General features: G+C 48.9%; 1 protein-coding gene across 4 annotated transcripts in view; it reads right to left on the bottom strand.

Moving 5' to 3' along the window:
• HECTD4 (HECT domain E3 ubiquitin protein ligase 4) overlaps positions 1-25,430 on the bottom strand; it is a 2,216,728-nt gene that overhangs the window by 283,241 nt on the left and 1,908,057 nt on the right. For all 4 annotated transcript variants that reach the window (XM_078667422.1, XM_078667425.1, XM_078667423.1 and 1 more), the window contains one exon: positions 21,105-21,260. In XM_078667422.1, the coding sequence (XP_078523548.1) occupies positions 21,105-21,260 (156 nt within the window). The remainder of the gene's footprint in view (positions 1-21,104; positions 21,261-25,430) is intronic.

Raw genomic sequence — 25,430 nt, 5'->3', positions numbered from 1 at the left:
CAGACCTCAGATCTCAAACAACTTGGAAGATGGACCGAAGAAGGACTTCCCTGCTGCACAGAGAAACCAGCAAAAAGAGGATGCCCCAACGAGGACTGCACCTGCTGGCTAGCAGACAGATGGACTGTGCCTGCCATATCCTGCTCAGGGAGAACCTGTCTCCAGAGCCCAGTCAAGCCAAGAGAACTCCAAGGGCCAGCTGAATGACCTTCTGTTAGCAGCACAGGGACACAACAGCTGAAGACTGCTGAGGCAAGTTGGTAGCCCAAAGTCATCCAGATGCTACGACCATCGCCCTATAGCACCGAGGACCAAGACCGGATGTAAAGAGTTGCACCAGAGTACACTGAGCCCGGAAGTGCTGTTGGAGAGTTGCTGAGACCGTCAGTAGGAAAGTTATCAATCCGGAAAGGATTGGCCTCTTAACTCGACAATGGGCGACTGGTAGTCTGGTGGTGACTGGGCGTTGGCCAGACCAGAGAGGACTTTGTGGGAGCCCCTCACCATCTTGGTGGACTGGGGAATCCCTGCAGGAAGACCCCCGTTGACTGTGTCTCATCCACAGTATCCTTAGAGCATCTTCAGTATCCTTCATCCCTTACAACAGGACCACTCCGTAGGAATCCATTGCTATGTGGATAAACTGCCTGAAACTGCTGAAGGACTGTTTCACCTGTGAAGTTAACGGTTCTTGAGGACTTTGCTGGTTCTCAACCAGTTTGCGGTCAGAGTTGATCGCCCCAAGTACTTCTAACTGATCACAGTGACGCTTACCTATGTTTTCCTTGAAAATGTGTTTTAGTGTCCGATTTGTTTGTGGTAGAGTAAAATTGCACTGATTTATTATGGCTTGTAAAATCTATATCGCTGGAATCCTCTGGAGGTTTTTTTTTGTTCGAGTGTCTAAATTCTTATAAAAATACAGTCTATTTTTATAAATTGGAGTTGGATTTATTGACTGGCATGTCGATTTCTTCTGCAATTGTTTTGGAACTGCTTTACACTTCTTCTGCTGTGTAAGCCTTGCTGCTCAGTGCCACAACTACCCAGGATTGAGCTGAGGGTTTGACAGACGAAACCTAAGGGGGTTTGGTAAGGGTATTACACAGTGAGGCTGCACGACCACAGCATATAATACACCCTATTTACTTGTAAGCAGGAATAGAAACTACAACCTACGAATTATGCCGGTAATCTCTTGATGGCTCCTTTGGGCAGAAGCGCCAATATTGCCTGCCGCAAGAGCGAGAGGAGGCCTTCCGTCAATCGATCGAACAACAGTGGCAAAGGTGGCAGGGTCTGTTGGAATGGAAGAATGTAGCCCCACTGGACAATTTGAAGCACCCACTAGTCTGAAGGTGGTACCGATTCCTCACACTAGCCAGATGCCCATGTTGTTTTGAGGGCAAACTAAAGATAATTCTGAGTTGTGGTTGCCGGTTGGGGTGTATTGGTTTGAACTCGAACTCTGGCTCCCACATGATTTGTGAAAGATGCATCTGTGGCCACGAAAGGACTGTGATGCCTGCTGGCCATTTGGTTAGGCGGAATTGGGCATGGCTGACAGCCTGTGCTGTACCAATGAAAGGAGTGGAAGGCAGAGTACGACTGCCGTGGAGCCATAGTGAGCCGCAACGACCTAGCGGTGGCCCTATTGTCCTTGAGATTTTACAGAGCAGAAACCACCTTCTCGCCAAAGATGTGAGTACCATTGAAGGGCATGTCCTTAAGGAAGGCCTGGACATTCCCGGAAAATCCCATATTTCTCAGCCAAGCGTGGCATCGCGGCACTACTGTAGAAGCAATGGCTCTGCCCAGGGAGTCAGTTACATCTAATCCACATCTTATCATAAACTTCGCACATTTTTCCTATTAGCAATAGCTTGGGAGAGCATGGGCCAGGCCTCATCGGGGACAACGGGCAGCACTTGCGCGACAGTGTCCCACACTGTGTGGATAACGACCCAATAAGCACACAATGGACCAGCCGGTGGAGCTCCCGTTTTAGACCTTCCAGAACCCATTGGGCCTGAAGGCCCAATTGGTCCGAGAGCAGAAGTGGTAGATTTAGCCATTGTGGAATGAGCACAGATCCCTTAAGGTGCTCTCTTGACCAAGGTGTAGCAAGTTTTAATGCAGAGAATGGTTCATCTTGATCGAGTCTTTTCTGAACCACCATACCCTTTTTAGCACCACAGTAGCCAATGAACAGTTGATTATCCAGCCGGAGTTCCTTTATGCAGTCTAGGTAGTAGTTGGCCGCTCACCTTGGATCTAACAGATGCAGCCATTACTCCTCCTTTGAGGGATGAGGGGAGGGCAAAAGGGGGGCGAGGATAAAAGGGCGGAAGAGTGATGGACTGGGTGAGATGGAATGGAGTGACTGTTCTGGGAAGGAAGCAATCTTCAAGCACGTAGGTGGAGATTGGGGTGCAGAACCACTAGACCCCAAATCCCCAATGGCGACAGAAAATCTGGCCTGAATTACAGAGGGAGCGGTGACACTTGGAGAATCACAGGATGTCTGTATACCACACCCTTCCGGTCAATCCGGGGTTATGAGAATGACTTGGGCCTGGTCTTGGCGATTCTTCTGCAGAACCCAAGTAATCAAGATATGGGGGAAACCAGTAGTGCAGCTGTATGTTCCACCTCAACTGAAAATTTCCCCAAAAGGCTCCCTTCAATGGATACTGGAGGGTGCAAAACTGTGGGCACTGAACATTTTCCAAGGAAGTGAATAAGTCCACATGAGGAGTGCCCCACTGGACGACGATGTCCTTGACTATCTCCGGTATAGGAAAGTGCCTCTTTTCTTGATCTGGCCACCCCCACTTTTTGCTCACTAGTACTGATGCTTTCGACTGAAAGTACAGAGGGTCCATGCTAACCAGGTCCCAGTGCGACTGCTCTTACCACAAAGCAAAACGAAGGCTAATTGCAACCCAAATGGCGGGACTTTAGAACCCCTGAAAGTACCTGGTAAATGGTACCCCTGGTACCCACAGCATGGGTACTAAACAGGGTCCCTTGGGGTTGTAACATGTATTATGCCACTCTAAGGGACCCACACACAAACTGCATGCAGACTGCCATTACAGAATGTGTGAAATGGTGCAAACCATTACGAATACACAACATTGTCCACTCCCTGTGGGCCATGCCAAAGTACACAGCATGTCCTATATGTATGTATGTCCTATTCGTAAAGCAGTACATGTGAGGGCACCTCTGCACAAGCTGATATGCCCCTGTGATGCCTAGTTCTATTACTAGAAAGTTATGGCAGGTCATCAAACCTACCTAGGCGCGCACTGTGCACTTGGTGTTGTTACACCTTAATTCTTTCAAAAAAAGATTTTTACATTTTCAACCAATTGTCTGTTGACAGTTTTAATTCTTTTTTCTCATTGTATTCTATACATTTTTTTCTCAAACCATGTCGATTATTACATCATATCAACAGTATACAATAACTTTTTGGATTCATTTCAAATCATACATATACTACTTTTGTGTTCCTTCAATCTATATTTATACATTGCAGTTTTCGCATGCGGCCCTATGCATTTCGGTACGCATAGGTACCTTCATCAGGGGCCAATTTCTGTATAATCTGATGTATGTACTTGGGATTGTTTTTTTCTTCAGGTTAGCTTATTGGTGACTGAGCCGTTATCAATATGTCATAAGCCTCAATGTGCAAGAACAAAACTCTGAAATCCGTGTCTTTCCCCGTCTATACGAATCCCGTGTACCGCTTAGCGTTCGAATCAGGCGCCATGGTTTGAGAAAAAAATGTATAGAATACAATGAGAAAAAAGAATTAAAACTGTCAACAGACAGTACAGGTACGAAGGTACAGGACCAGAAAATCAGTGCACAAATCCAGGTGTTCCTGGATTTGTCAGCGGCGTTCGACACCGTCGACCACGCTGTCCTCTTCGATCGGTTCGAGAACGCCGGCATCCGGCGCCCACCTGTTAGGTGGCTCACCTCATTCCTCCAAGACCGATATCAAGCGGTCCGCCTCTCCACCTTCGCCTTGGAGGAAAAAAGTCTCATCTGCTGAGTCCCTCAGGGCTCCTCCCTCTTCCCCTTTTTGTTTAACCTGTATATTCTTCCCCTGATCTCCGAACGCCAAAAAAGATCAGTTGTCATTTTTAATTATGCCGATGACCTTCAGCTCATCTTCAACATCGATCTCTCCCCCTCCTCCATTGAGAACGTTCAATCCACCATGACCTTCATCAGCAGTTGGATGAACGTAAACCAGCTCAAACTTAATCCGGATAAAACTGAGCTGGTTCTCACAGGGCCCCCAGGCAATCCTTGGAATTCCAACTTCTGGCCCCTCTCCCTGGGCTGTCCACCACCCCCTGTCAATTCGGTCAAGAGCCTAGGCGTCACCATCAGCGACGACCTCTCCATGAGGGCTCAAATCAATTCAGTGATCTCTGTCTGCTTTTTCCACCTACGCCGAATCAGGAAAATCAGCAGATTTCTCTCACATGAAGCTCTCGTCCAAGTTACTCTGGGACTAGTCATGTCCCGCATCGACTATGCGAACTCCCTCCCCTGTACGGCGGAATACCCACGTACCAATCCCACCGACTCCAATTCATCCAGAACCAAGCAGCCAGGCTTATCCATGACCAGCCAAAGTACAGCCACACTAAACCTCTTCTCAGGAGCCTTCATTGGCTCCCAGTGGTCCAGCGCAGCTTCTTCAAACTGGGCTGCCTGGTCCATAAAGCTCTCTCCTCCCAGGGACCCTCCTTTATTGCCTCCCGTATCCACCGCTATGTCCCCTCCCGCGTCCTACACTCCTCCTGCTCCAATCTCTTGTCCCCCTGCACCTTCAGACGCAAGAAACATGGTGGTCTGAGATTTTCCACCCAAGCTCCACTCTTCTGGACTTCCCTCCCCCCAGAACTCCGCCTAATACCCTCCTACTCTCAATTTAGGAAGTCGCTCAAGACCTCCTGGCTTTTCTCCCAAGCATACAACTAACCTCAACACATTACCGTGACCTTCAGCACCTCCACTAAAGCGCCAAGAAACCGCTGGTGTACGTGCGCTCTATAAATCATTTTTATCATATCCTATCGAGGAAGGCAAAAAGAGGAGCCAAAGCAAGGCGGGGGATGTAAAAACCTCTCCGGGGTGAGATAGGAATGGCAGAGCCCCAACAATACACCAAAATCAACTGCGTCCACAGATGCCTGAGAGTGCCACGGAACAACTTAGGCAGCAATACAGAAGCAGCAGGAGAGGGCCACGTCAGTCCGTGGGACCCAACCAAGAGTATGACACACCACTGCAGGAAGCAAGTAACAGGGAGAGGTGCAGTAGAACCCATGGGAAAATCCCCAGGGGGGCTGAAAATAGCAAGAGAGCTCCACAGGAGCCTCCAAACCTTCCTGGCAAGGAACAGCAGCTACACAACAGCAAACAAATACCCCACATAGGTTACGTCACATCCCTATAGAAAGCAAGGGACACCTCTTGAGACAAGCTCATAGCTGGCCCAGCTGCAGTAAAGTAAGGGACAAAACCTCTGGCTGAACAGCCATACAATCTTTCTGGGACAAACCTCCTGGACCCAGTGACAAAAACAGAAAAACAGTGACAACACCGTCACACGAAAACATAGATCCATCATAGTGGACTAAAACCCAGAAAGTCAATGAAATCCTGAAAAGAGACTCTGTCCTGCCGATTCGGAATGGTCGTCAAACGAATGGGCCCCATCAAAGGGCAAATCTCTGAGTCGCTCACCCAAATATTTTCTGGGAAAATGCCATCTCGTAGCCAAACAGGGCGATGCAGGGCAACTGAGCTGGCCATAGCTTGACCCACGAAGTCAGTGGTGTCCATGGTTGACCGGATGGTAAACTTAGCCATGTCGCGGCCATCCAGAACAAGCTGGAGCAGGTCAGCTCCGGCAAAGAGGGAAGGAGTAGCTCAACGGAGTCCCAAAGGGCAGAAGTAGCCCGAGCAAACACACATTTCGTGTTTAGGAATCGAAGGCCGGAGCTGGCGACGCAAAAACATTGCGGCCACACAACTCCGACCACCTAGACTCCTGAGTGGGAGGAAGCAACGGTGGAGGAGAGGAAGGAAGTGCAGCCTGGACTACCAGTCCATGAGCCCTAGGATGAATGGATAAACAGGCAGGGTCATCTGTAGCCGGGCGGTGCGCCACAGCACGAGCCATGGGGTCACCAGATGAGGGTCTGGCCCAAGTCCCCAGAAGGACATCATATAATGACCTACCAAAGGGCAAAAGAGGCTCTGCATCCACCGAGCCCCAGTGAAGAAGATCCAACAAAGGATTCGAAGGCTGGGAGACCAAGGGCAGCTGCATTTGTAAGACATGTAGGTCCCTACTAACTGCCCTCGCAAAGTCAACGTGGCCTCCGTGGCCATTCGAGGGGGAGACAGCAAGTCATCTGTAGGGGAGGGTTGCAGGTTAATCCGTCCTCCCAACAACAGAGGCCTTGCAGCGAAATGAGCCGACCAGTGCCCCATGGTATTTTGCTCTGTGGCGCATGGGAACACCTGTTTGGGTGGGGAGCCTATTGGGGTCACGTCTCCTACAGAGGAACAACCGGGGACTGAACCGGAGTTGACCGATGTTGAGACGGCGTCGGATCGGCGCTGATGGCCTCCGTAGAGGGCTCATCCACCCGGTGTTGGGCCAGCGTCAATTTGACCTCCAACAAGGCTGGAGCCTGCGGAGAGGTACAAAATCAAATCGGATTCAAACTCCGCGCTGCAGCCCCATCCAGCGACGACGCAGAAAGCCCCGCAGGACTGTGCGAAGATGTGTCAGGAGGGCTAGACGTCAGAGTGGGATGCCCATCCGGGCCGTGACCCGACGTTGCAGCGACTCCAGGACCAGAGTCGAGGCTCTCGGTTGGTGCAGAGGGCGAACCCCCAACCTGAGTCGCTATCTCCCGCGTGGGCCCGAAGGTGCGCCAGGGAGAGGGGGGTGCCCAAAGATGGCATGTAGAGCCCTGGAATAGGCTTCCATCTGGGTTTGAGTCGCTCCAGCACCTCTCTTGAGGGTTCGCGTCTCGTGAAGACTGGGAGCGGCGGCCCCCAGCGTCACGCTTGTGCGAGGCAGATGACCTTCTTCCAGTGCTTACCTGAGGCAGGCGAACGAGGTCCATGGGAACGACTCCGGGATCTGTCCCCGAGCAGAGACTTTGGCGTCGGAGGAAGAACTGCGCCATTTGGAGCTCTCCACTGGGGATGGACGCCTGTGCCGTTAGGACTCCGACCGGGACATCCGGGCAGACAACAGTTTCATCTGCCGTTCCCGCAGGGAGTTTGGCTTCAACTGCTGGCAGGCGTCGCATTCGGTGGAGTTGTGGTGCTCGCCCAAGCACCACATACAGATCTCGTGTGGATCAGTCGCCGACATCTGCCGCGAACAGGATGCACACGATTTGAAGCCTGCAGGCATCGGCACACTGTTCCAGTCGAGAAGGGCGTCGCAAAGGCCTGAAAACAGGCCAGAGCAACCGCTTAACTCCGTATCCGCATTGGGACGCAGAAAATAAGAAAACTGACTTAAGCACGCAGAGGGGGGTCTTATATGGCTCCACTGACGTCACTTCTGTAGACGGCGTGCAGAGGTAGTGCTGGGCAAAAAGTTTTCCGGATCCAGTCTGACGCCTGGGGATATTCTCAGTTAAGGAATCTGTGGTTAGATGTCTCTACATTCCTTTCTGGATGACCTCACATTCCCCACTCTCACGCCTGAACAGCGCATGGAGCTAGACCCCCTACTTACTCTGGAGGAAGTGAAATGTACAATGCGCACACTGCCAAATGGCAAGGTCCCAAGACCCGGCGGTTTTCCCCCTGAATTTTATACGACATATACCAAGCATTTAGGGCCACAACTACTGGGTGTGCATGAGGCGGCCTTAGAGGGCGTTCCCTTTCCTACCTCTCTGAAAGAAGCCACTTTGATTACCCTTCCAAAACCGGACAAGGACCCTACACTTATAGGCGCCTATCGACCCCTAGACCTGCTGAATGGGGATTACAAGATATTGGCAGGCATTCTGGCAGGATGCCTAGCACCTATCACTCTGTACCTAGTACATCAAGACCAGAATGGGTTTGTCCCGGCCCGAAATTCCTCCCAAAATATCCGCAGACTTTTTCGGGTAATGCGCAGTGCTACAGTGACTTGGCCAATGGCACGCTGTATGGTCTTAGATCTAGAGAAGGCCTTCGATACAGTGGAATGGCCTTATATGTTCACGGTGTTGCGACGCTTTGGTTTTGGACCATATTTTTTAAGTTTGGTTAAACTGCTGTATGGAACACCTACAGTGCGAGTTCGGTTAGGTACCTTATTCTCAAAGCCTATATTGTTATATTATTTTACGAATCTTCTGCTACATCTGCCAGCGCCTTATTTTCACCCACTAGAGGGGATGATGAGAGATCTTATATGGAGCAACACATGCTGTAGATAGGAGTTCGCTAAATTGTACTTACCTCAGAAACACGGCGGGCTGGCTCTGCAGAATCTGGAAAAATATTATTTGGCATCCCAACTACAATGGGTGGGGAACTGGATGGCTGAACTCCATCTTGTGGATACAGTGGAGTGCGGTCCTCCATATGCACTGGACAGACTCCTCTTCATCTTCAACCCATGTACTTGATCACATACTTCACCTCCCCTTTTGGTGCAGATAAACCAGAAATATGTTCATAGAGCTCTACATCTCACCAGACATGTTATACTATATGCACCATCAATACCAGTATTAGGAATGCCAAAAGGAGGGGGTGGGGTAGAGTCAGTATGATAGAACTCGGGGACTGGCAGAAGGTTGACATATATACGCTGGGAGACTTGTATGTGGAGGGCAGGCTGCAGCCCTTTCTCTCCATGGTGGAGGAGGGCATTCCTTCTGGACAATTCCTTAATCACGCCTTCTGCATAACAACGTTGAGACATCACTGGGACTTCATTTTGCAGGAACCCCAGCTGCATCTCTTAATGCAGAATATACATATGATGGGCACAGGAGGTCACCTCATAAAATGGTTTGCGGACTCTACCCATGAACAACCCATTACACCTACAGAATGGGTGGGTGATGTTGTTGGAGAACCCTGGATGGATTCCCAGAAATGCAAGTTTTAGATTGATACAACTTTATATTGTCCATAGAGCTTATTTATCCCCAGATAAAATCAATTGTTTTTTTAACAGAGCAGATGCCTGATGCCCACGTTGCAAAATGGTAGATGCAGATCTTTTACATATGTTGTGGGCATGCCCCAGACTGCACAATTACTGGCATTATATACTCCAAATTTTCAACACAAGCACAGACAGGACACTGCCGAACACGTGGGAGGCATGCACAGCAGGAATATTCTCCAGAAAAAAGAATCACAAGGCCTCCTCCAGATTCCTATACCTGGATTTAGTGGTAGCTAAAAGATTAGTCGCACATCGATGGAAAGCTGATGATCCCCCTCCACTTAAAGCATGGGTTCAATCCATGCAAAAGTGGGAGAAGGCTGAGGCTATTTCACTGTTAAGAGTGGACACGCTGGGGCTTCGTAAGTACCCCATTTCAGCTTCCTGGAACGCCTTCCTGACGGCGTTTCAGGTAGCAACAACCTTGGATGAACCTCCAGATATTCCTAGTATCAGTTAATCTAGGTTGCCCTTAGAAGGTGAGGTGAACTGATAGCAATGAGGTCTGAAATGCACATCGCACACCATGTACACTGGTCCAATATGCAAGAATACGACACTGAGTTTGATGTACTTCTGCTTGTGATAATGGCACTACTGTGATAGATGAACAAGTTACTTACCTTCGGTAACGCTTTTTCTGGTAGATACTATATCTGCCTGTGGATTCCTCACCTTGTGAATATCCCCTTGCGTCAGCAACATTCGGAAATTCTTTTTGTAGCTTCGCGCCGACGTGGATCCGGACGTCACAGAGGCACGGCATCGCACGCGACCTCGCTGACGTCACCGGCGCCTATAACAGGCCCACGCCGGCGTGATGACATCAGTTCCGCCCTTTTTTCCGTGCCATCGAGGCACACGGACGGACCGATGATAGTAGAAATATACACAGTATACGTAGTATAGAAACAAGGTAACACACACAGTGTGAAGCAAATGCAATAACAACATTTGAAATAAACATTTCCATGACAATAAAATAACACATCATAGAAACTCTGGCATAGAAGAGTGGACAACGGGGAGGCGGGTGGGTCAGTGAGGAATCCACAGGCAGATATAGTATCTACCAGAAAAAGCGTTACCGAAGGTAAGTAACTTGTTCTTCTGATAGATACATCTGCCGTGTGGATTCCTCACCTTGTGAATAGAGTCCCACAGCAGTCCCCACTCCCGGAGGAGGGTGTCCACTCTGCTATACCAAGAAATCTTGGAGGACAGAGCGAGCGAAATGGCCGTCCCTCCTCACCTCGGTATCCAAGCAGTAGTGCTTCGCGAAAGTGTGGAGGGAGGCCCAAGTCGCGGCTCTGCAAATGTCCTCAACAGGTACACCTCTAGACAAAGCAGATGATGCAGACTTTGCTCTAGTCGAATGTGCTCTAATACCCTCTGGAGGGTCCTTACCAGCCAAAGAGTAGCAGATCTTAATGCAGAGCACGATCCACCTCGACAGAGTCCTCTTATGGACCGCTCTTCCTTTCTTGCAGCCAGCAAAGCCAACGAAGAGCTGGTCGTCCACTCGACAGTCTTTTGTCCTGTCCAAGTAAAAAGACACCGCCCTCTTGGGGTCAAGACGGTGTAATCTCTCCTCCTCCTTGGAAGGGTGAGGGGGAGGATAAAAGGTAGGAAGGGTAATGGATTGACCAAGGTGGAAAGGAGTCACCACCTTAGGCAGAAAAGCAGCCCTGGTCCTAAGAACCATTCGTTCAGCATGAATGGTCAGGAATGGGGGCTTGGAACTAAGAGCTTGAAGCTCACTTACCCTCCTTGCTGAGGTTATTGCAACGAGAAAAACCGTTTTCAAAGTCAGAAGCCTCATGGGACACTTGTGAAGAGGCTCAAAGGGAGCACCCATCAAAAATGTCAAAACTAGGTTCAAATCCCACTGAGGCACAACAAAGGGTGTAGGAGGGAACCTATTAGTAAGGCCCTTCAGAAACCTTAAAACAATGGGAGACTTAAAAAGAGAAGGCTGGTCAGGCATACAGATAAATGCCGACAGCGCAGACAGATATCCCTTCACCGTGGCAACAGCAAGCCCCTGCTGGGCCAGGGAAAGGGCAAACTGGAGCACATCAGATAAATGGGACCTCAAAGGGTCTATAGACTTCTCCCTGCACCAAACAACAAATTTAGACCACCTATAAGAATAGATGGACTTAGTGGAGTCACGCCTGGCCGACAAAATGACATCCACCACATCGTGAGGGAGAGAAAAAGAAATCAGGTTGCCCCGCTCAATCTCCAGGCATGAAGGTGTAAGGTCTGGAGGTGGGGGTGTAGAACCTGCCCCTCCATCTGAGAGAGGAGATCTGCCCTGTAAGGGAGACGGAGCGGCGGGTGAGAGGAGAGGTGGAGAAGGTCTGAATACCACACCCTTCTTGGCCAATCCGGGGCGATCAATATGACTTGGGCCCGGTCTTGGCGAATCTTCCTCAGAACCCGAGGAATCAAGGGTATGGGAGGAAACGCGTAAAGGAGCTGCGAGTCCCAACTCAACTGAAACGCGTCCCCCAAGGCTCCTTGCATCGGATACTGGAGACTGCAGAATGACAGGCAGTGAGCATTCTCGTGAGTGGCGAACAGGTCCACCCGAGGTGTCCCCCACATCTGAAAGATGTCGTGAACCACCTCCGGGTGAAGCCTCCACTCGTGATCGGCAGAGAACTGCCGACTGAGACTGTCTGCACGAACGTTCAGAACCCCGGCCAGATGATTTGCCATCAGACAAATCTGATGGTCCTGAACCCAGGACCAGAGACGCAGAGCCTCTCTGCAGAGACACTGCGACCCCACTCCTCCCTGCTTGTTGATGTACCACATCGCGGTCGTGTTGTCCGTCAGGACCTGGACTGACTGACCGCGAAGGGAAGGGAGGAAGGCCTTGAGCGCCAAACGTATCGCCCGCAATTCTAGATGGTTGATGTGAAGCAACCTTTCCTCTGGAGACCAAAGACCCTTGACCTCCAGGTCTCCCAGATGAGCACCCCACCCGAGAGTGGATGCATCCGTTATCACTGTGGCCACCGCTGGAGGAAGTTGAAAAGGCTTTCCTTGTGACAGATTGCCTTCCACGCTCCACCAAGACAGATCCGCTGCAGCTTCCCTGGAGATCCTCACTGACTCCCCGAGATCTCCGTTTTGCTGATACCACTGCCTGCGGAGGCACCGCTGGAGTGCCCTCATGTGCCAGCGTGCATGGTTGACCAACAGAATGCATGAAGCCATCAGACCGAGTAGGCGAAGGACCTTCAGGACTGGAACGACCGCTCCATTGTAAAATAAAGGAATCATCTCCCGTATGTCGCGAATTCTTTGAGGGGGAGGGAATGCACGACATACGGTTGTGTCCAGTACCGCACCTATGAACAGGTTGCGCTGTGAGGGCACCAGGTGAGACTTGGGTACATTTATCGAAAAACCCAACCTGTGCAACAACTGAGTTATCTCTTGCAGATGATGGAGCACCTTCTCTGGCGACTCCGCTTTGATCAGCCAGTCGTCTAGATACGGAAATACATGAATCCCCGTTCTCCTGAGATGAGCTGCCACCACTGCCATCACCTTGGTGAAGACTCGAGGTGCAGTAGTAAGGCCAAACGGAAGGACCACAAACTGGTAATGCTGTGACCCAACCGTGAAACGGAGATACTTTCTGCGAGACTTCAAGATGGGAATATGAAAATACGCATCTTGCAAGTCGATCGACACCATCCAGTCCTCTTCCAACAGCGCCTGAAGAACCTGTGCAAGAGTGAGCATTTTGAACTTTTCCTGCTTCAGGTAAAGGTTCAAAATCCTGAGGTCCAGGATTGGCCGAAGTCTGCTATCTTTCTTGGGGATCAGGAAATACCGGGAGTAGCACCCCTGACCCCTTTCCTGCTCTGGAACCACCTCTATTGCACCCTTTCGAAATAATGCCAGGACTTCTTCCTGCAAGAGAAGCAGGTGGTCTTCTGAACAATAACCCTGGCAAGGAGGGTAATTGGGAGGGAATTCCTGGAAAGGAAGAGCATACCCATTCTCTACAAGATTGAGAACCCAAAGATCCGATGTTATAAATTCCCAATCTTGTAGAAAATGAGTAAGCCGACCCCCTACTGGGCCCACATGATCCGGAATGGCGGATCTAGGGCTGCTTTGCTGCGTTGGCCGGGGGTTGGGAAGGAGAGGAGGAGGAGGAGGAGGAAGCTTGACGACCTCTAGGACGGGGTCTTTGTCTGCCTCTGTACGACTTGTACAGCGTGTTCTGCTGCTGCTGCTGAGGCTGCTGCTGCTGGAATGATCTGTAAGATCGAAAGGAAGATCGGCCAAATCCTCTGAAGCGTCTTCCGGTAGTACCTCTGGATTGAAGGCCTAAAGATTTTGAAGTGGCCCTACTGTCCTTAAAACGTTCCAAGGCAGTATCAGCTTTCTTTCCAAACAGACCTGAACCATCAAAGGGTAAGTCCATTAAAGCAGACTGGACATTAGCAGAAAACTCTGAAGATTTGAGCCAAGCAGCTCTCCTAGTAGCCACAGAGGAACCCATGACTCTTGCCACCGAGTCTGCAGTGTCCAAACCACTCTGGATGACCTGTCTCGCAGCTGCTTGGGTGTCCGAGATTACTTCTTGAAAATCCTTCCTGTCATCCTCAGGAACCTATGGAATGAGTTGTTTGACAGAGTCCATCAAAGCATGGATATATCTCCCCATCAAACACGTAGCATTGGTTGATTTCAATGCCATGCTGGCTGATGAAAAAACCTTTTTAGCATTTTGGTCCTGTTTCCTGGATTCCTTGTCTCCAGGAACCTGTGGAAATGCCCCAGCAGATTTTTTAGAACAGGCAGCCTGCACTACCAAACTCTCAGGAAGAGGATGCGTTGTTAAAAATGCAGGATCATCCGGTGCAGCTCTATACCTTCTCGCCACCGTTCTAGAAACCGCTGGAGCAGACAAGGGTTTCTTCCAGACCTCATAGACAGGTTCAGACAACGCCTCATTGAATGGTAACATAGGCTCGATCACAGATGAGGGTGAATGAAGTACCTCAGTTAAAATATTGGGTTTATAATCAGCTGTAGGCAGAGTTATGTTTAGTAAACTCGCTGCCTTCTTAATCACAGTGTGGTAAGGCACCACATCCTTAGATGGAGCATTCGATATAGAAGCCAACTCCCATTCAGGTGACAGTTCAAGACCACTGGCTTCACATAAGTCATCAAAAGGATCTTCAGAATCCTGTAATTCTCCTTCCTCAGTGTCAGAATACCCATATTTTTCCTCTTCTAAAAGTCTCTGGGCCTTTCTCCGAGACCTTTCTTTCACAATCGAAGTTAAAGGATTCGGAATCGACTCCGACGGGGTCGCTGCCGGCGGCGAACCCGACGTCGGACGAGGCTTCTCGACACGAGGTCGGACAGAATCCTGCCTCGGAGTCACGGGTATCGGCGTCGATGGGATCGGCGTCGATGGAGCCGGCGTCGTGCGCTTCGGCGTCGACGACACCGGTGGTGTCGGAAAATGCCAATGCGGCGGTAGAGCCGGCATAAAGGGCATGAAGGGTGCAGGGGCATAAGCCTGCGGAACCCCTAGGTTAAAGGCCATAGGACCCGTGGGACCAACAGGTGCACCAGACGGGAACATTGCCCTTGAATATACACCATACATGGCGTTCAGGAACTGGGAAGGATCCTGACCTGGAGTCGGAAACTCAGGATACGGACCTCTCGGTTGTTCCCGGGGAGGCGGAGTCGATACGACGTCGACCTCTTCTTCGGGCGCCGGAACTGGAGTCGATGAACCATCGGGTGCCGGAACTTCGGCTCCACCAGCCCCTTGCTCCTCACCTTCATCCTCCTGACCAGAAGGATTCGATAGAATCGGAGATTGGACCTGTTCCTGAGGTTCGGGTGAAACCGGATGCACAGCCCCTTCATGTTCCGACTCCGAAACCTCCACTTCTTTACACACGAGCTTGATCTGGGACTTCGGTTTCGAGCTAGAGTCCTTCCCAGAGTGATGACGTGACTCATGGGACTTCCTTCTGTGTTTCTTCTTCGATGACTTCGAAGCGTGTGCTGACGATGACTCCGAGTGTGACCTCGAACGAGACCTCGACCTCGACCGACGAGATCGAGATTTTGACGACTTCTTAGCTTTTTTGCTCTTGAGTTTCGCCATAAGGAGCTTTGTCTCCCTCTCTCCTAAGGCTTTTGGAGTCATCTTCTTGCAGCAGGAACAGTCCTCGACATCATGGTCTGAGCTCAAACACCATACACAGCATTCGTGGGGGTCGGTGATTGACATGGTCTTGCCACATTCACCGCAGGATTTAAGTCCCGTCTTCTTCGACGACATCTCGAAGAGAATGTAAGAAAGACACAAATACGAAGAAATAGTAACAAAGTTACTGTAAGCTACTACACGATCCCTGAAAACCGTTAGCGTCGACGACGCGGAAAAAAGGGAACTGATGTCATCACGCCGGCGTGGGCCTGTTATAGGCGCCGGTGACGTCAGCGAGGTCGCGTGCGATGCCGTGCCTCTGTGACGTCCGGATCCACGTCGGCACGAAGCTACAAAAAGAATTTCCGAATGTTGCTGACGCAAGGGGATATTCACAAGGTGAGGAATCCACACGGCAGATGTATCTATCAGAATGGTACCGCTTCCCCTTCCCCCCTGCCGCCCCTATTTACCCACTGTTTCATTGGATTGGTTGTTTTAAAGTTTTATTATCATATATCCAGTAGCTTGAACATCCATCTGGGAGTTGCAACATAGCAAAAAAATAGTCAGTAGAACTGCACATGCGAAATCCATATGTGAGTGTAATTGACACTGATGTTATGTTTCTATAGTGGAATAGTAGCAAAGCTTGTGTGACATTGTACAAATACTTTATTAGATGCAAACTATTTTAATGTATAGATATGGATCGGGGAAATACTGTGTTAATATAGCAATACAATTACATGATGAATATGGTTTTGCTAATGTCACCTGAGTCTGCAGATGTGGAACAGGCCCGTAACTGGAGTTATATATGTAAAATGCAATAAAAAGATTAAGCAAAAAGAAAAAAGACCCCGTCACAACGCTTCCAGACAAAGGAGGTGAGACCCTACTTCACCTTGCTTGTTGGCAGACCACATCGCCGTTTTGTTGTCTGTCAACGAACCAACAACAATGCAGGGGAGGAAAGCCTGTAGTGCCAGCTGAATAGTCTGTAGTTCTACCAGGATGATGTGAAGCATCTGTTCCTCTGGAGACCAGAGGCCCTTGATCCCCAGCTGAGCACCCTACTCCAGGGTGAAGGCATCCGTTACTAACGTAGCCACAGCCACCAGAGGAGTGATGACTGTCCTGTGTGTCAGGTTCACCTCCTTCCCCCACCAAGCCACTTCCACTACAGCACTGTGGTAGATTGTGATGGAGTCTGCCAGATCTATCCTGTACTGTAGCCATGCTCTGTGGAGACACCAATGCAGGGCCGTTATGTACCAATGCACGTGTGTGACTAGGAGAACAGGAAGTCAGCAAACCTAGGAATCACATGACTCTAAGGTTTGTAATTCTCGCCTCTGGTTGGAAGAGCAGAATCATTTGCTGTACGTCACGGACACTTTGTGAAGGTGGGTAGTTGCGTAGAAGATTGGTGTCCAGTACTGACCCTATGGACTGGATTACTTGGGAGGGCCACAGATGAGATTTGGGCTCACTTGACTAAAAAGCCCATGTCAAACAGCAGAGATGCCGTGGTCTACAAAAGGCGGGACACCAACTCAGACGAACTGGCTTTGAAGAGCCTGTTGTCCAGGTATGGAAAGATGGGGATGCCAGACCATCGGAGATGGGCAGCCATCACTGCTATCAATCAAGGGTGAGGGTTTCAAGACGCTGGGAGAAGATGGGGAGCAGATCTGTCTAAGTGCTGGGGTCATTCCAAGAGCCAGGTCTTGAGGTTCTTCCTAAACTGGGGTAGCGTGGAAGATAGTCTGAGGTGGAGGGGTAGGGTGTTCTAGGTCTTGGAAGCGAGGATGGAGAAGGACTTTCCACTGGTTCTGGTCTTGCAGATCTGTGGGACGGTGGCCAGGGTGAGCTGAACGGAGGGGATGTGTCTTTTGGTTGCGTGGAAGGAGAGGCGGCTGTTCAGATATGCTGGTCCGGCGTTGTGGAGAGCCTTGTAAGTGTGGGTGAGGATGTAAAGACGCAAGGTGAAGATGTCAAACCGCAAATTGGTAGTGCAAAGAGCCTACCACAAACTGCAAGTATTTCCGATGAGAATGCAAGATAGGGATGTGGAAGTAAGCATCCTGCGAGGACAGCAACCAGTCTCCAAGCTACAGCGCCAGTAGGACCTGAGCCAGGGTCAGCATCTTGAACTGTTTCTTTTTGAGGAAGACATTCAGGCTCCGGGAATCCAGGATAGGGCCCAGACCACCGTTGTTCTTTGGGACCAAGAATTAACATGCAAAACAACCTTGACCCTTTTCCTTTCCTTCTCCGGCACAAACTGAACTGCTCCTTTGAGAAGGAAATCTGCCACCGCCTGTTGCAGATTGGTCAGGTGGTTGGGAGGAGGAGGCATGGGGGTGCAATGGAGGCGAAATCTGTAGAAAGTAGAAGGAGTAACCCTTTTCTACAATGTCGAAGATCCATTGGTCTGAAGTGATGGGACAGCCTTCAGAAAATGGGACACCTTTCCTCCCACAGGCTCCGCGTGGGGTTGAAGGAGTTTACTGGGCTTACTTTTCCTGGAGCACTGTGGAAGAAGAGGAGGAGCGTTGCACATTACATCTTCCGCCTTTCGCTTAACTACAGCTTTACTATAGCTTCTGTATTTTCTGGGTTCTGCTGCTGTTCCAGGAACAATAGTGGGTACTGGTGAGGATAGAAGGTGAACGCTCTTCGAAAACAGCGAAAGCAGGTTGAGGTAGCAGGTCTTAAACCTCTCCAGCGCAGTGTCCCCAAAGCGTCAAACGACATTGAATGGGAGATCCATTAGATTAGCATGGACATCGGAAGAGAAATTTTAATGTCAGGAGCCAGGCATATCGCTGTACTGAGATGGAAGTGCCATCGCCTGGGCTAACATGTCCGCTATATCCAGTTTGGATTTTATTATGTGCCGCAAAGCATCTGGCCATCACCTATCACTTCTTGGAAATGTTCTCAAATGTCAGGAAGCACATGGGGAATGATCATTTGTTACATGTTCCCTATCGTATGGTTGTAGAGAGCAAGTAATTAGCATTAAGTGATTTTTGAGCGATGCTTAATGATCAAAAGATCTTCTTTACCCAAGCCTCCATGCATTTTGAATCCCTGACAGAAGGGACCATTGGAAAGCTACCCCCAGATTGTGCCCTGAACATGAAGCGTGCATGAAACCAAGCTCTCCGGGGAGGGATGGGAAGACAAGTAGGCCTGACTAACATGTGCGGAATGTTATTGGCAGGCCACTAGGCGATTCACTGCCAGCGATGAGGAAGGCTTCTCCCATGCTGCTAGCCCCGGGTCCAATAGGGCTCAATTGAAAGGGAGAAGTGTCTCAGCTAAAGTCACAGAAGGAAGAAGAACCTCAGTGAGGGCATTTGTTTTAGTGACAATGGCGGGCAATTTAAGGTCCAACATGTCAGCATCCTTGAGGAGCATCACTTTGCGAAGGGAGACAAGCTAAGGTGTAAGTGGTGTAGTGGGGTAATCTCATGCAAGGTGTCCAACACGTTTACAGTTGACAATCCTTGAAAATCCAGGGTGTATTGGATGGGGTTGTCCTCAGAGTAGTGCTCCACTGGATCTGAATCAGACCTGAAAATCTCATAGGGACATGCCCTACACATGTCCTCTTCCAGAATCCTCTGTACCCCTCAATGAGAGTGAACTCACTGCTTGACGTTGGGTTGTGGTGACTGCTGTATTGTATCTAGGGCTGGTGGAGGTGGAGTTGGCGATGGCAGAGGTGGTATCAGCACTGTCCATGGAGCTGGTTGTGGCGCCAAGTAGTGAACTGCAGGGTCGAAGTAGTATGAATCAGCTCCAAAGGAATGGCCCTGAAGGGCATAAAGAGTGGAAAACTTTGAAGCACTGTTGGACCAAGGGGTGCTGGATGGCTTTGAAGTTCTTGTTGATATGGCACATATGGCATTGAGAAACACTGCAGGATTTGCACCAGGTGCCGAGAAGTGATGGGGCTGACACAGGAAGAGTCTACTGCATTGACACTTGAAGTCTACCCAGAGCCAAGCCTACAGGGGAAGAAGGTCTGCAGGAAGGATCCGCTGTGGGGAAAACCACAAGCTCTGGCTCCGATGACTAGGGTTTTGTTGGAGATGGAGATCAATGAGAAGACTTACCATGAGACCACTTCTTATCCTTATACTTGCGCTTGTGTAGCTTCTTACCAGGCAATTTCAATGGAGAACGGGAGCAATGAGATTGTTAATGGTGGCGTCAATCATCCTTTGTCTGGCCATAAACAGTTTGGCCTTGCACTCTTTAATGGCCTTCGGGTTCATGCTGAAGCATGAGGAGCACAACTAAGTGCTTTGTTTGGAGCTTAAACACCACTAACAGATGGCATGGGGATCTGTGATGGACATTTGTCCCTCACATTCCATGCAAGGCTTAAATACTGACTTCTTTGGGGAAGCATTCCAAAATGTTTTGTTACTGCATTAGTAATGAATTTATGAGGGAAGATTTTCCTCAGATGTGAATTTCCGCATCTGCATCGAAGGCGCAGAAAAAAGGGAACTGACGGTGCACCATGGCGAGAGCTACATGGCTTAATTGGCATCCTCTGATGTCACTTCTGGAAACGACCGAGTCCAGCACCCTCTACTAGCTACCTCAAAGCATTGAAGTTTCCAGATACAGTCTGATGCCTGGGATTGTTCTACAGGTGAGGAATCTACAGGTAAAAATAGTAATCAGCATAAGTCCCTTTCAAGTGAACCCTTGAGTGACAAAAGAAGATACTTCTCTCTTCTGACCAGTTTGATAAAGGAGAATCTCATCCAGGCTGTCTCCCACTGACTGTAAACACTTCTCTGGAGACCTCTGCAGATACATTTGCTATTTTTCACAAACCTACAAAGAGCTCTTTGTCTGGATTCAGACCTCACAGGTCCATTTGCTTGGCTTAGCACACGTAGGTCCTGAGTGCAGCTATTGCTGCAATGTCTGTCACAAAAGACCTCCTACTTCTGCTGCTGTCAGCTTCAGAATCAGAGTATGTGTGGTGAGAGGGCACAGCTGCATTTTGTACCTTACGGTCCTGTCCTCAATTGGGCTTTCTCATGTCTACCTCACTATAAAGACCCAACACCTCAATGCTTTAAAGTTAGGCAGCCGTAAAATGCTTTAATAATGACTGACAGTTGCATAACAACATTTTAAGCGAGCCCCTGTCCTTTCAGTTAGCACAACAGCTAGGGAAGCTTTGGGAAAGTCAAGTAGTCTTTTAAACATCACCAGAATCCTTCACATTCAGCATCAAATGGTGGATGTGGGCAGCCAAAGGTATAAACAAGCATATTATCATGGAGCACTGATGCACAACTCATTTAACAAATGTTAACAGTTCTACTGTAGAGCTCTTGCTTTAATGCAGTCAAACAGTTTTGTAGCATGTGTTACTATCTTCCCTAACTCTACAGCATTAATTTGGATGGACTTCCACAGGATGAAAAGAGCGGTCGATGTGTTCAGATTTGAATTTGTAATCTCAAGGTTATACACCTTAGCAGGCACATTGACCAATTGAGTAGCAACTGACAAGTTCAAAGCCTATATTTGAATGTTGTTGGATCAAAGTCAATAAAAACCATAACCATTTCCATTCAAAACTATAAACCTCTTACTTACTTGTTCCATGCACTTCTTCTCCAGTAAAACGAATGTTAAAGGCATACGTGGGGTCTCCTCCACTGGCCAATTTAACACACAGCTGAGAAGATGGGACAGATGCAAGCTGTCGGGCTGCCTGGCAGAAGTAGGAATTTTCAGAACAACGAATTTCTCCTATAAAGGGAATAAGACAAAAAGAAGATACTTTAAAGAGCACAACATTCTCCAACTTCCAGGTGATCAGCCAAAGTGTAGCAACTTTCACAATACCCAACTAAAAACTTACAATTTAACGAGTCTCTCCCCAAATGTGAGTCACAACCCACTGAACAGACAGCAGCTATACTCTGAAGTGTGGAAGCTAGCTACCAAGAGAAAATAATGTTTCTCGAGCATACCTTTGCACCTCTGCAGATATTCTACTTTTTGAAACATACCCTGGTAATAGACAAGATCTGGACACTTCAAAACAGCTTGGAGACATAATCCGTCAGACATATCCAACATTGTTCCCACATGGTCAGAGCAAATGCCTCACACTTATTTTGATGAACAAATAACACAAGTAACTTACCTTTGTTTAGTATCTTTCAGTGGGTAATGTATCTTCTCACAAACTCCCACTTTTGAACTCTCCTCCAGATACCAGACTACATCTGTAAAATCTTGGAATAACTCCCCAATACCTAAAGGTGATATCAAGTAGCTAAAGCTCTGGTCCCTCCCCTCAGTTAGGGTGACACAAAGCCAGGTAAGGCACCATCCGAGTGCTGACACAAGTTCCTATCCTCATTTTCTACGGGGTACGGAGAAAGACTTAATGATATTGATGGCATTGTACAACAACATAATGCTAACTTGAAACCTTTTAAGACAAAATGTAAACCTACTTATCAGAAAGGGAAGGATGGTGGGGGTTGAGCAATCTAGGGCAATATAGTATATCCACCACAAAGAGTTTTACCAAAGATGAGTAACTTGATTGATTCTTCACCATATGAATCCCTATCAAAGCAGATCCACAAGGAGGCAGACAGGCAATACACAAAAAGCCATGCAGCAAACACCTGGTGAAACGCCCCAGGTGTAAGTCAAAGCAGTAATGAAAGGTGAAGGAGTGGACCAAGGTGTTGTAGGGTTGGCAAATATCCAAAACAGGGACCCCTCAGGAAACAGCAGGAAAAGCATCCGTGCACCTGGAATTGAGCCGTAGCAGCCGGCTTTAGGGTGGAGTGGCAGAGTTGTGTGCACGGTTGGAAGCGGGAGGGCAGAGAAAGAAGAAAAAAGAGAAGAACTAACCTGCCGCCTGCAGCCAGCCAGTTCGTGGCTCCACTGCAGACAGAGGCTCCCAGATGCCCCTGCGGCCAATCTTGAAGCTGCTCTCATGCATGAGAGCAGCTTCAGGATTGGCCTGCGCACTGATCATTTGCACTCACAGGGAGACTGGAAGCCTCCTCCTGCTCTCTCCGACCGGACAACTCCGCTCGGGTTGGAGGGAGTTTTAGTGCACATGACGGTTTGGCCAGCCAACCCCATATGCGCAGTGATAGCAGTGCTGTCCACCACTCCCTCTCCTGACTGCCCCATGATGCCCCCATGCCCAAGGAATAGCATGTAAACGTTGAAAACAAATGATAATAAACTTGCATTATTATGGTTTTATTTTTCAACTTTTGAAGCTGCTGGCAGGGGGGGGTGACGCTCCGACATAGCAGAGGAGCCACAGCTGGGCCGGAGTGCAAAGCACCAACTTGAGTGGAAAGAAAGAAGTGAATAGCAGATGAAAAGAAAGGGTCTACATCTTACTCATCTGGTTTGCCTAGGTGATGGCAACAAACAATACCATAGCATGCGCTTGAAAGGAGTCCACAGCAAAAAAATAAGCAAAGATCAAAAACAAGTACCATTGAGGCATGATCAATGTAGAAGATGAAACAGATCATAATTGATGATACAAACAAGGAGAGCTCATCAGGAAAGCAGACAAAAGCTAAAATAAGATAGTTAACTTTTTACAGTGCCTAAGGCTGAGGTTTGCTTGGTAGAGATAATACAAACTTCAAAACACCAGAAAGGCGGGCTACTTGGAGGGCCAATCCTTTCCTCATCACAACAGGTTACAAAGCGTGATAAGGGGACACAATAAACAGCTTTAGTAGGAGGATGTTAAGCAGTCAAAATCACAACTACTACCTCAGGTGCCAAATGAAAGGTGCTCCGATTATTCGGCTTAATCTCCAAGCACAAGAGAGCAAGACGAGAAGGTTTCAAAGCAGAACTCTCCCAACCTGCTGTGACAAGAGGTCCATCCACGGCAGATGGAGAAAAGGAATGCAAACTCTGCTCCACCAGTTCGAAGTCCCCTTTGCCCAATCTGGGGAAATCCAATTAATCTGTGCGTGGAATCACAAAAATGGGTCATAACGAGTAGTCAATATCAAAATCCCACTGGGTCCTGAAAGCATACGTGGGGTCATCCATCACATAACTTACAGGTCACAAAACGAGTGACACTGACTTTTTTTTACCAATTAGCAAACAAGTCTACTAGGAGTGTGCCCCAAAAGGTGAAAACTGACCAAACCACCAATGGACGAAGACACCACTCGTGGTCAGCAAGATAACACCTGGTTAACTTGTTTGTCCCCACACTGAGGGACCCCAGCAGATGGCTCAGAGACAAAGAATTCAGGTTAGCTACGACTCAGTGCCAAATCTTCAGCTCTTTTAGTGAAAGGAGACAGGAGCACACATCGCACTACTTACAGCAATACCAAAATGAAGCAATATTATTAGTGAGGATCTTAACAAACTTGTTGTACACAGAAGGAAAAATCATTTGAGAGCTTTCGAGTTGCCAGCAACTAAAAGCAGTTTTTATGTGACGCCTTTGCTCTGACAGGAACTACTTCCCTGTATCTCTAGCTAATCCTGGAAAACCCTCAACTGAAAGTTGAAGCATCCACCACAACAATGGCCACAGCAGGAACAAGGCAAAATGATCTACCACAGAAAAGTTGCACCACTGCAGATCGCCAGAGATCAGTATCCAGTCCAAAATATGCCTGAATGCTGGGCCCACTGGAACCAGGGACACCACTGTAGAAAGTCAATATGACATTTTACTAGTATGATGAGCAGAATGCAGGAGACCAGAAGGCTGAGGACAAACACCAGGCTCAAAGCTCTAAGCCTCAACGTTACAGTCTAGCTGCAGAAGCATAAACGCATGCATATGATTAGTGTCTAATGCTGCACCACCGCTTTTTTTTTTAACTTTCATGGGGTGCAGTTGGGAATTCAAGAAATAAATTGAAAAGCTTAAGTGGAAGAAAAGTGTAGCTGCTCTGCAAGGTTGGCCCAAAGCCAGCTGGAGCAAGCAGCCCTCATCAGCCAGGCACCAATGTATGGAAAGACATGTATCCATGACCTGGAGATCAACCGTGACCATAAATATGACAAGGTTGGTGTGAGCCTGAAGGACGGGACAGCAAACTGGTAACTGGCGTACCCAATCACAATGAGCAGATACTTCCTACGAATTTGTTTAACTGAGTCACGGAAATCTAGGGACACCATCCAATTTAAGTACTCTAGGGCTCCTCAAAACTATACCAGACAGGGCATTTTGAAATTCTCCTTGCATAGAAAGGAATTAAGAATCCATTCCACACATACAAAATGAGCCTAAGGTTATGAGGTTCTGGTCCTTCTAGGAGCACAACAGTGAACATGGTTGATCTTCTCTGAGCTACACAGACATCTTGCTTTCTGTTCGGAATCCAAATAGATCGACGGGGGTCCTAAGTGCTCAGGCACCTCAAATCTGCCAAAAGAGCCACAAGGGGTGTGGGTGCGGTAGTGCCCTTAGTGGACCTGAAAGTGGTCTTGACAATACCGGGGCCGCATAACCACTGACTGAGGAAAGTTACGTGACCTGGGTCGACCCATCATCTCCTCCCCGCGGCAAGTCCTGGCACCTCACGCATGCTGGAGAAGCTCCAGCGGCTGCAGCCGACTGGAGAGCAATCCGTCCAGCTGGGGAGCTGCGATGCTTACAGACTGTGATGTTGGCGAAGTGGTCTAGAATTGGGAGGAGGGCTCATTCCTTCCCCTGTTTTGCTGGTGGGTGTCAGACCCTCGCTCCGGTAGGACGAACCCATCTGGGAGGCACCAGTGCCAATCTGAAGGAGCTCCTGCCAGCACAGGGGCCCAAAAAGCCCGTAGATAAGGAGGCAATGCGGCAGGAGCTGGGAGAACATTTTACCACCCCCCCCTTGCGTCGCAGGGCTAGAGTGCCAGGAATTGGCGCCTGAGCCTCCACCCCACAAGACGATTGTGGAC

This window comes from Lissotriton helveticus, chromosome 11 (assembly GCF_964261635.1).
Source record: "Lissotriton helveticus chromosome 11, aLisHel1.1, whole genome shotgun sequence".
Taxonomy (NCBI): Eukaryota; Metazoa; Chordata; class Amphibia; order Caudata; family Salamandridae; genus Lissotriton; species Lissotriton helveticus.
Note: the sequence above shows the minus strand (reverse complement) of the source record. Positions and strands in the feature narration are given on the sequence as shown.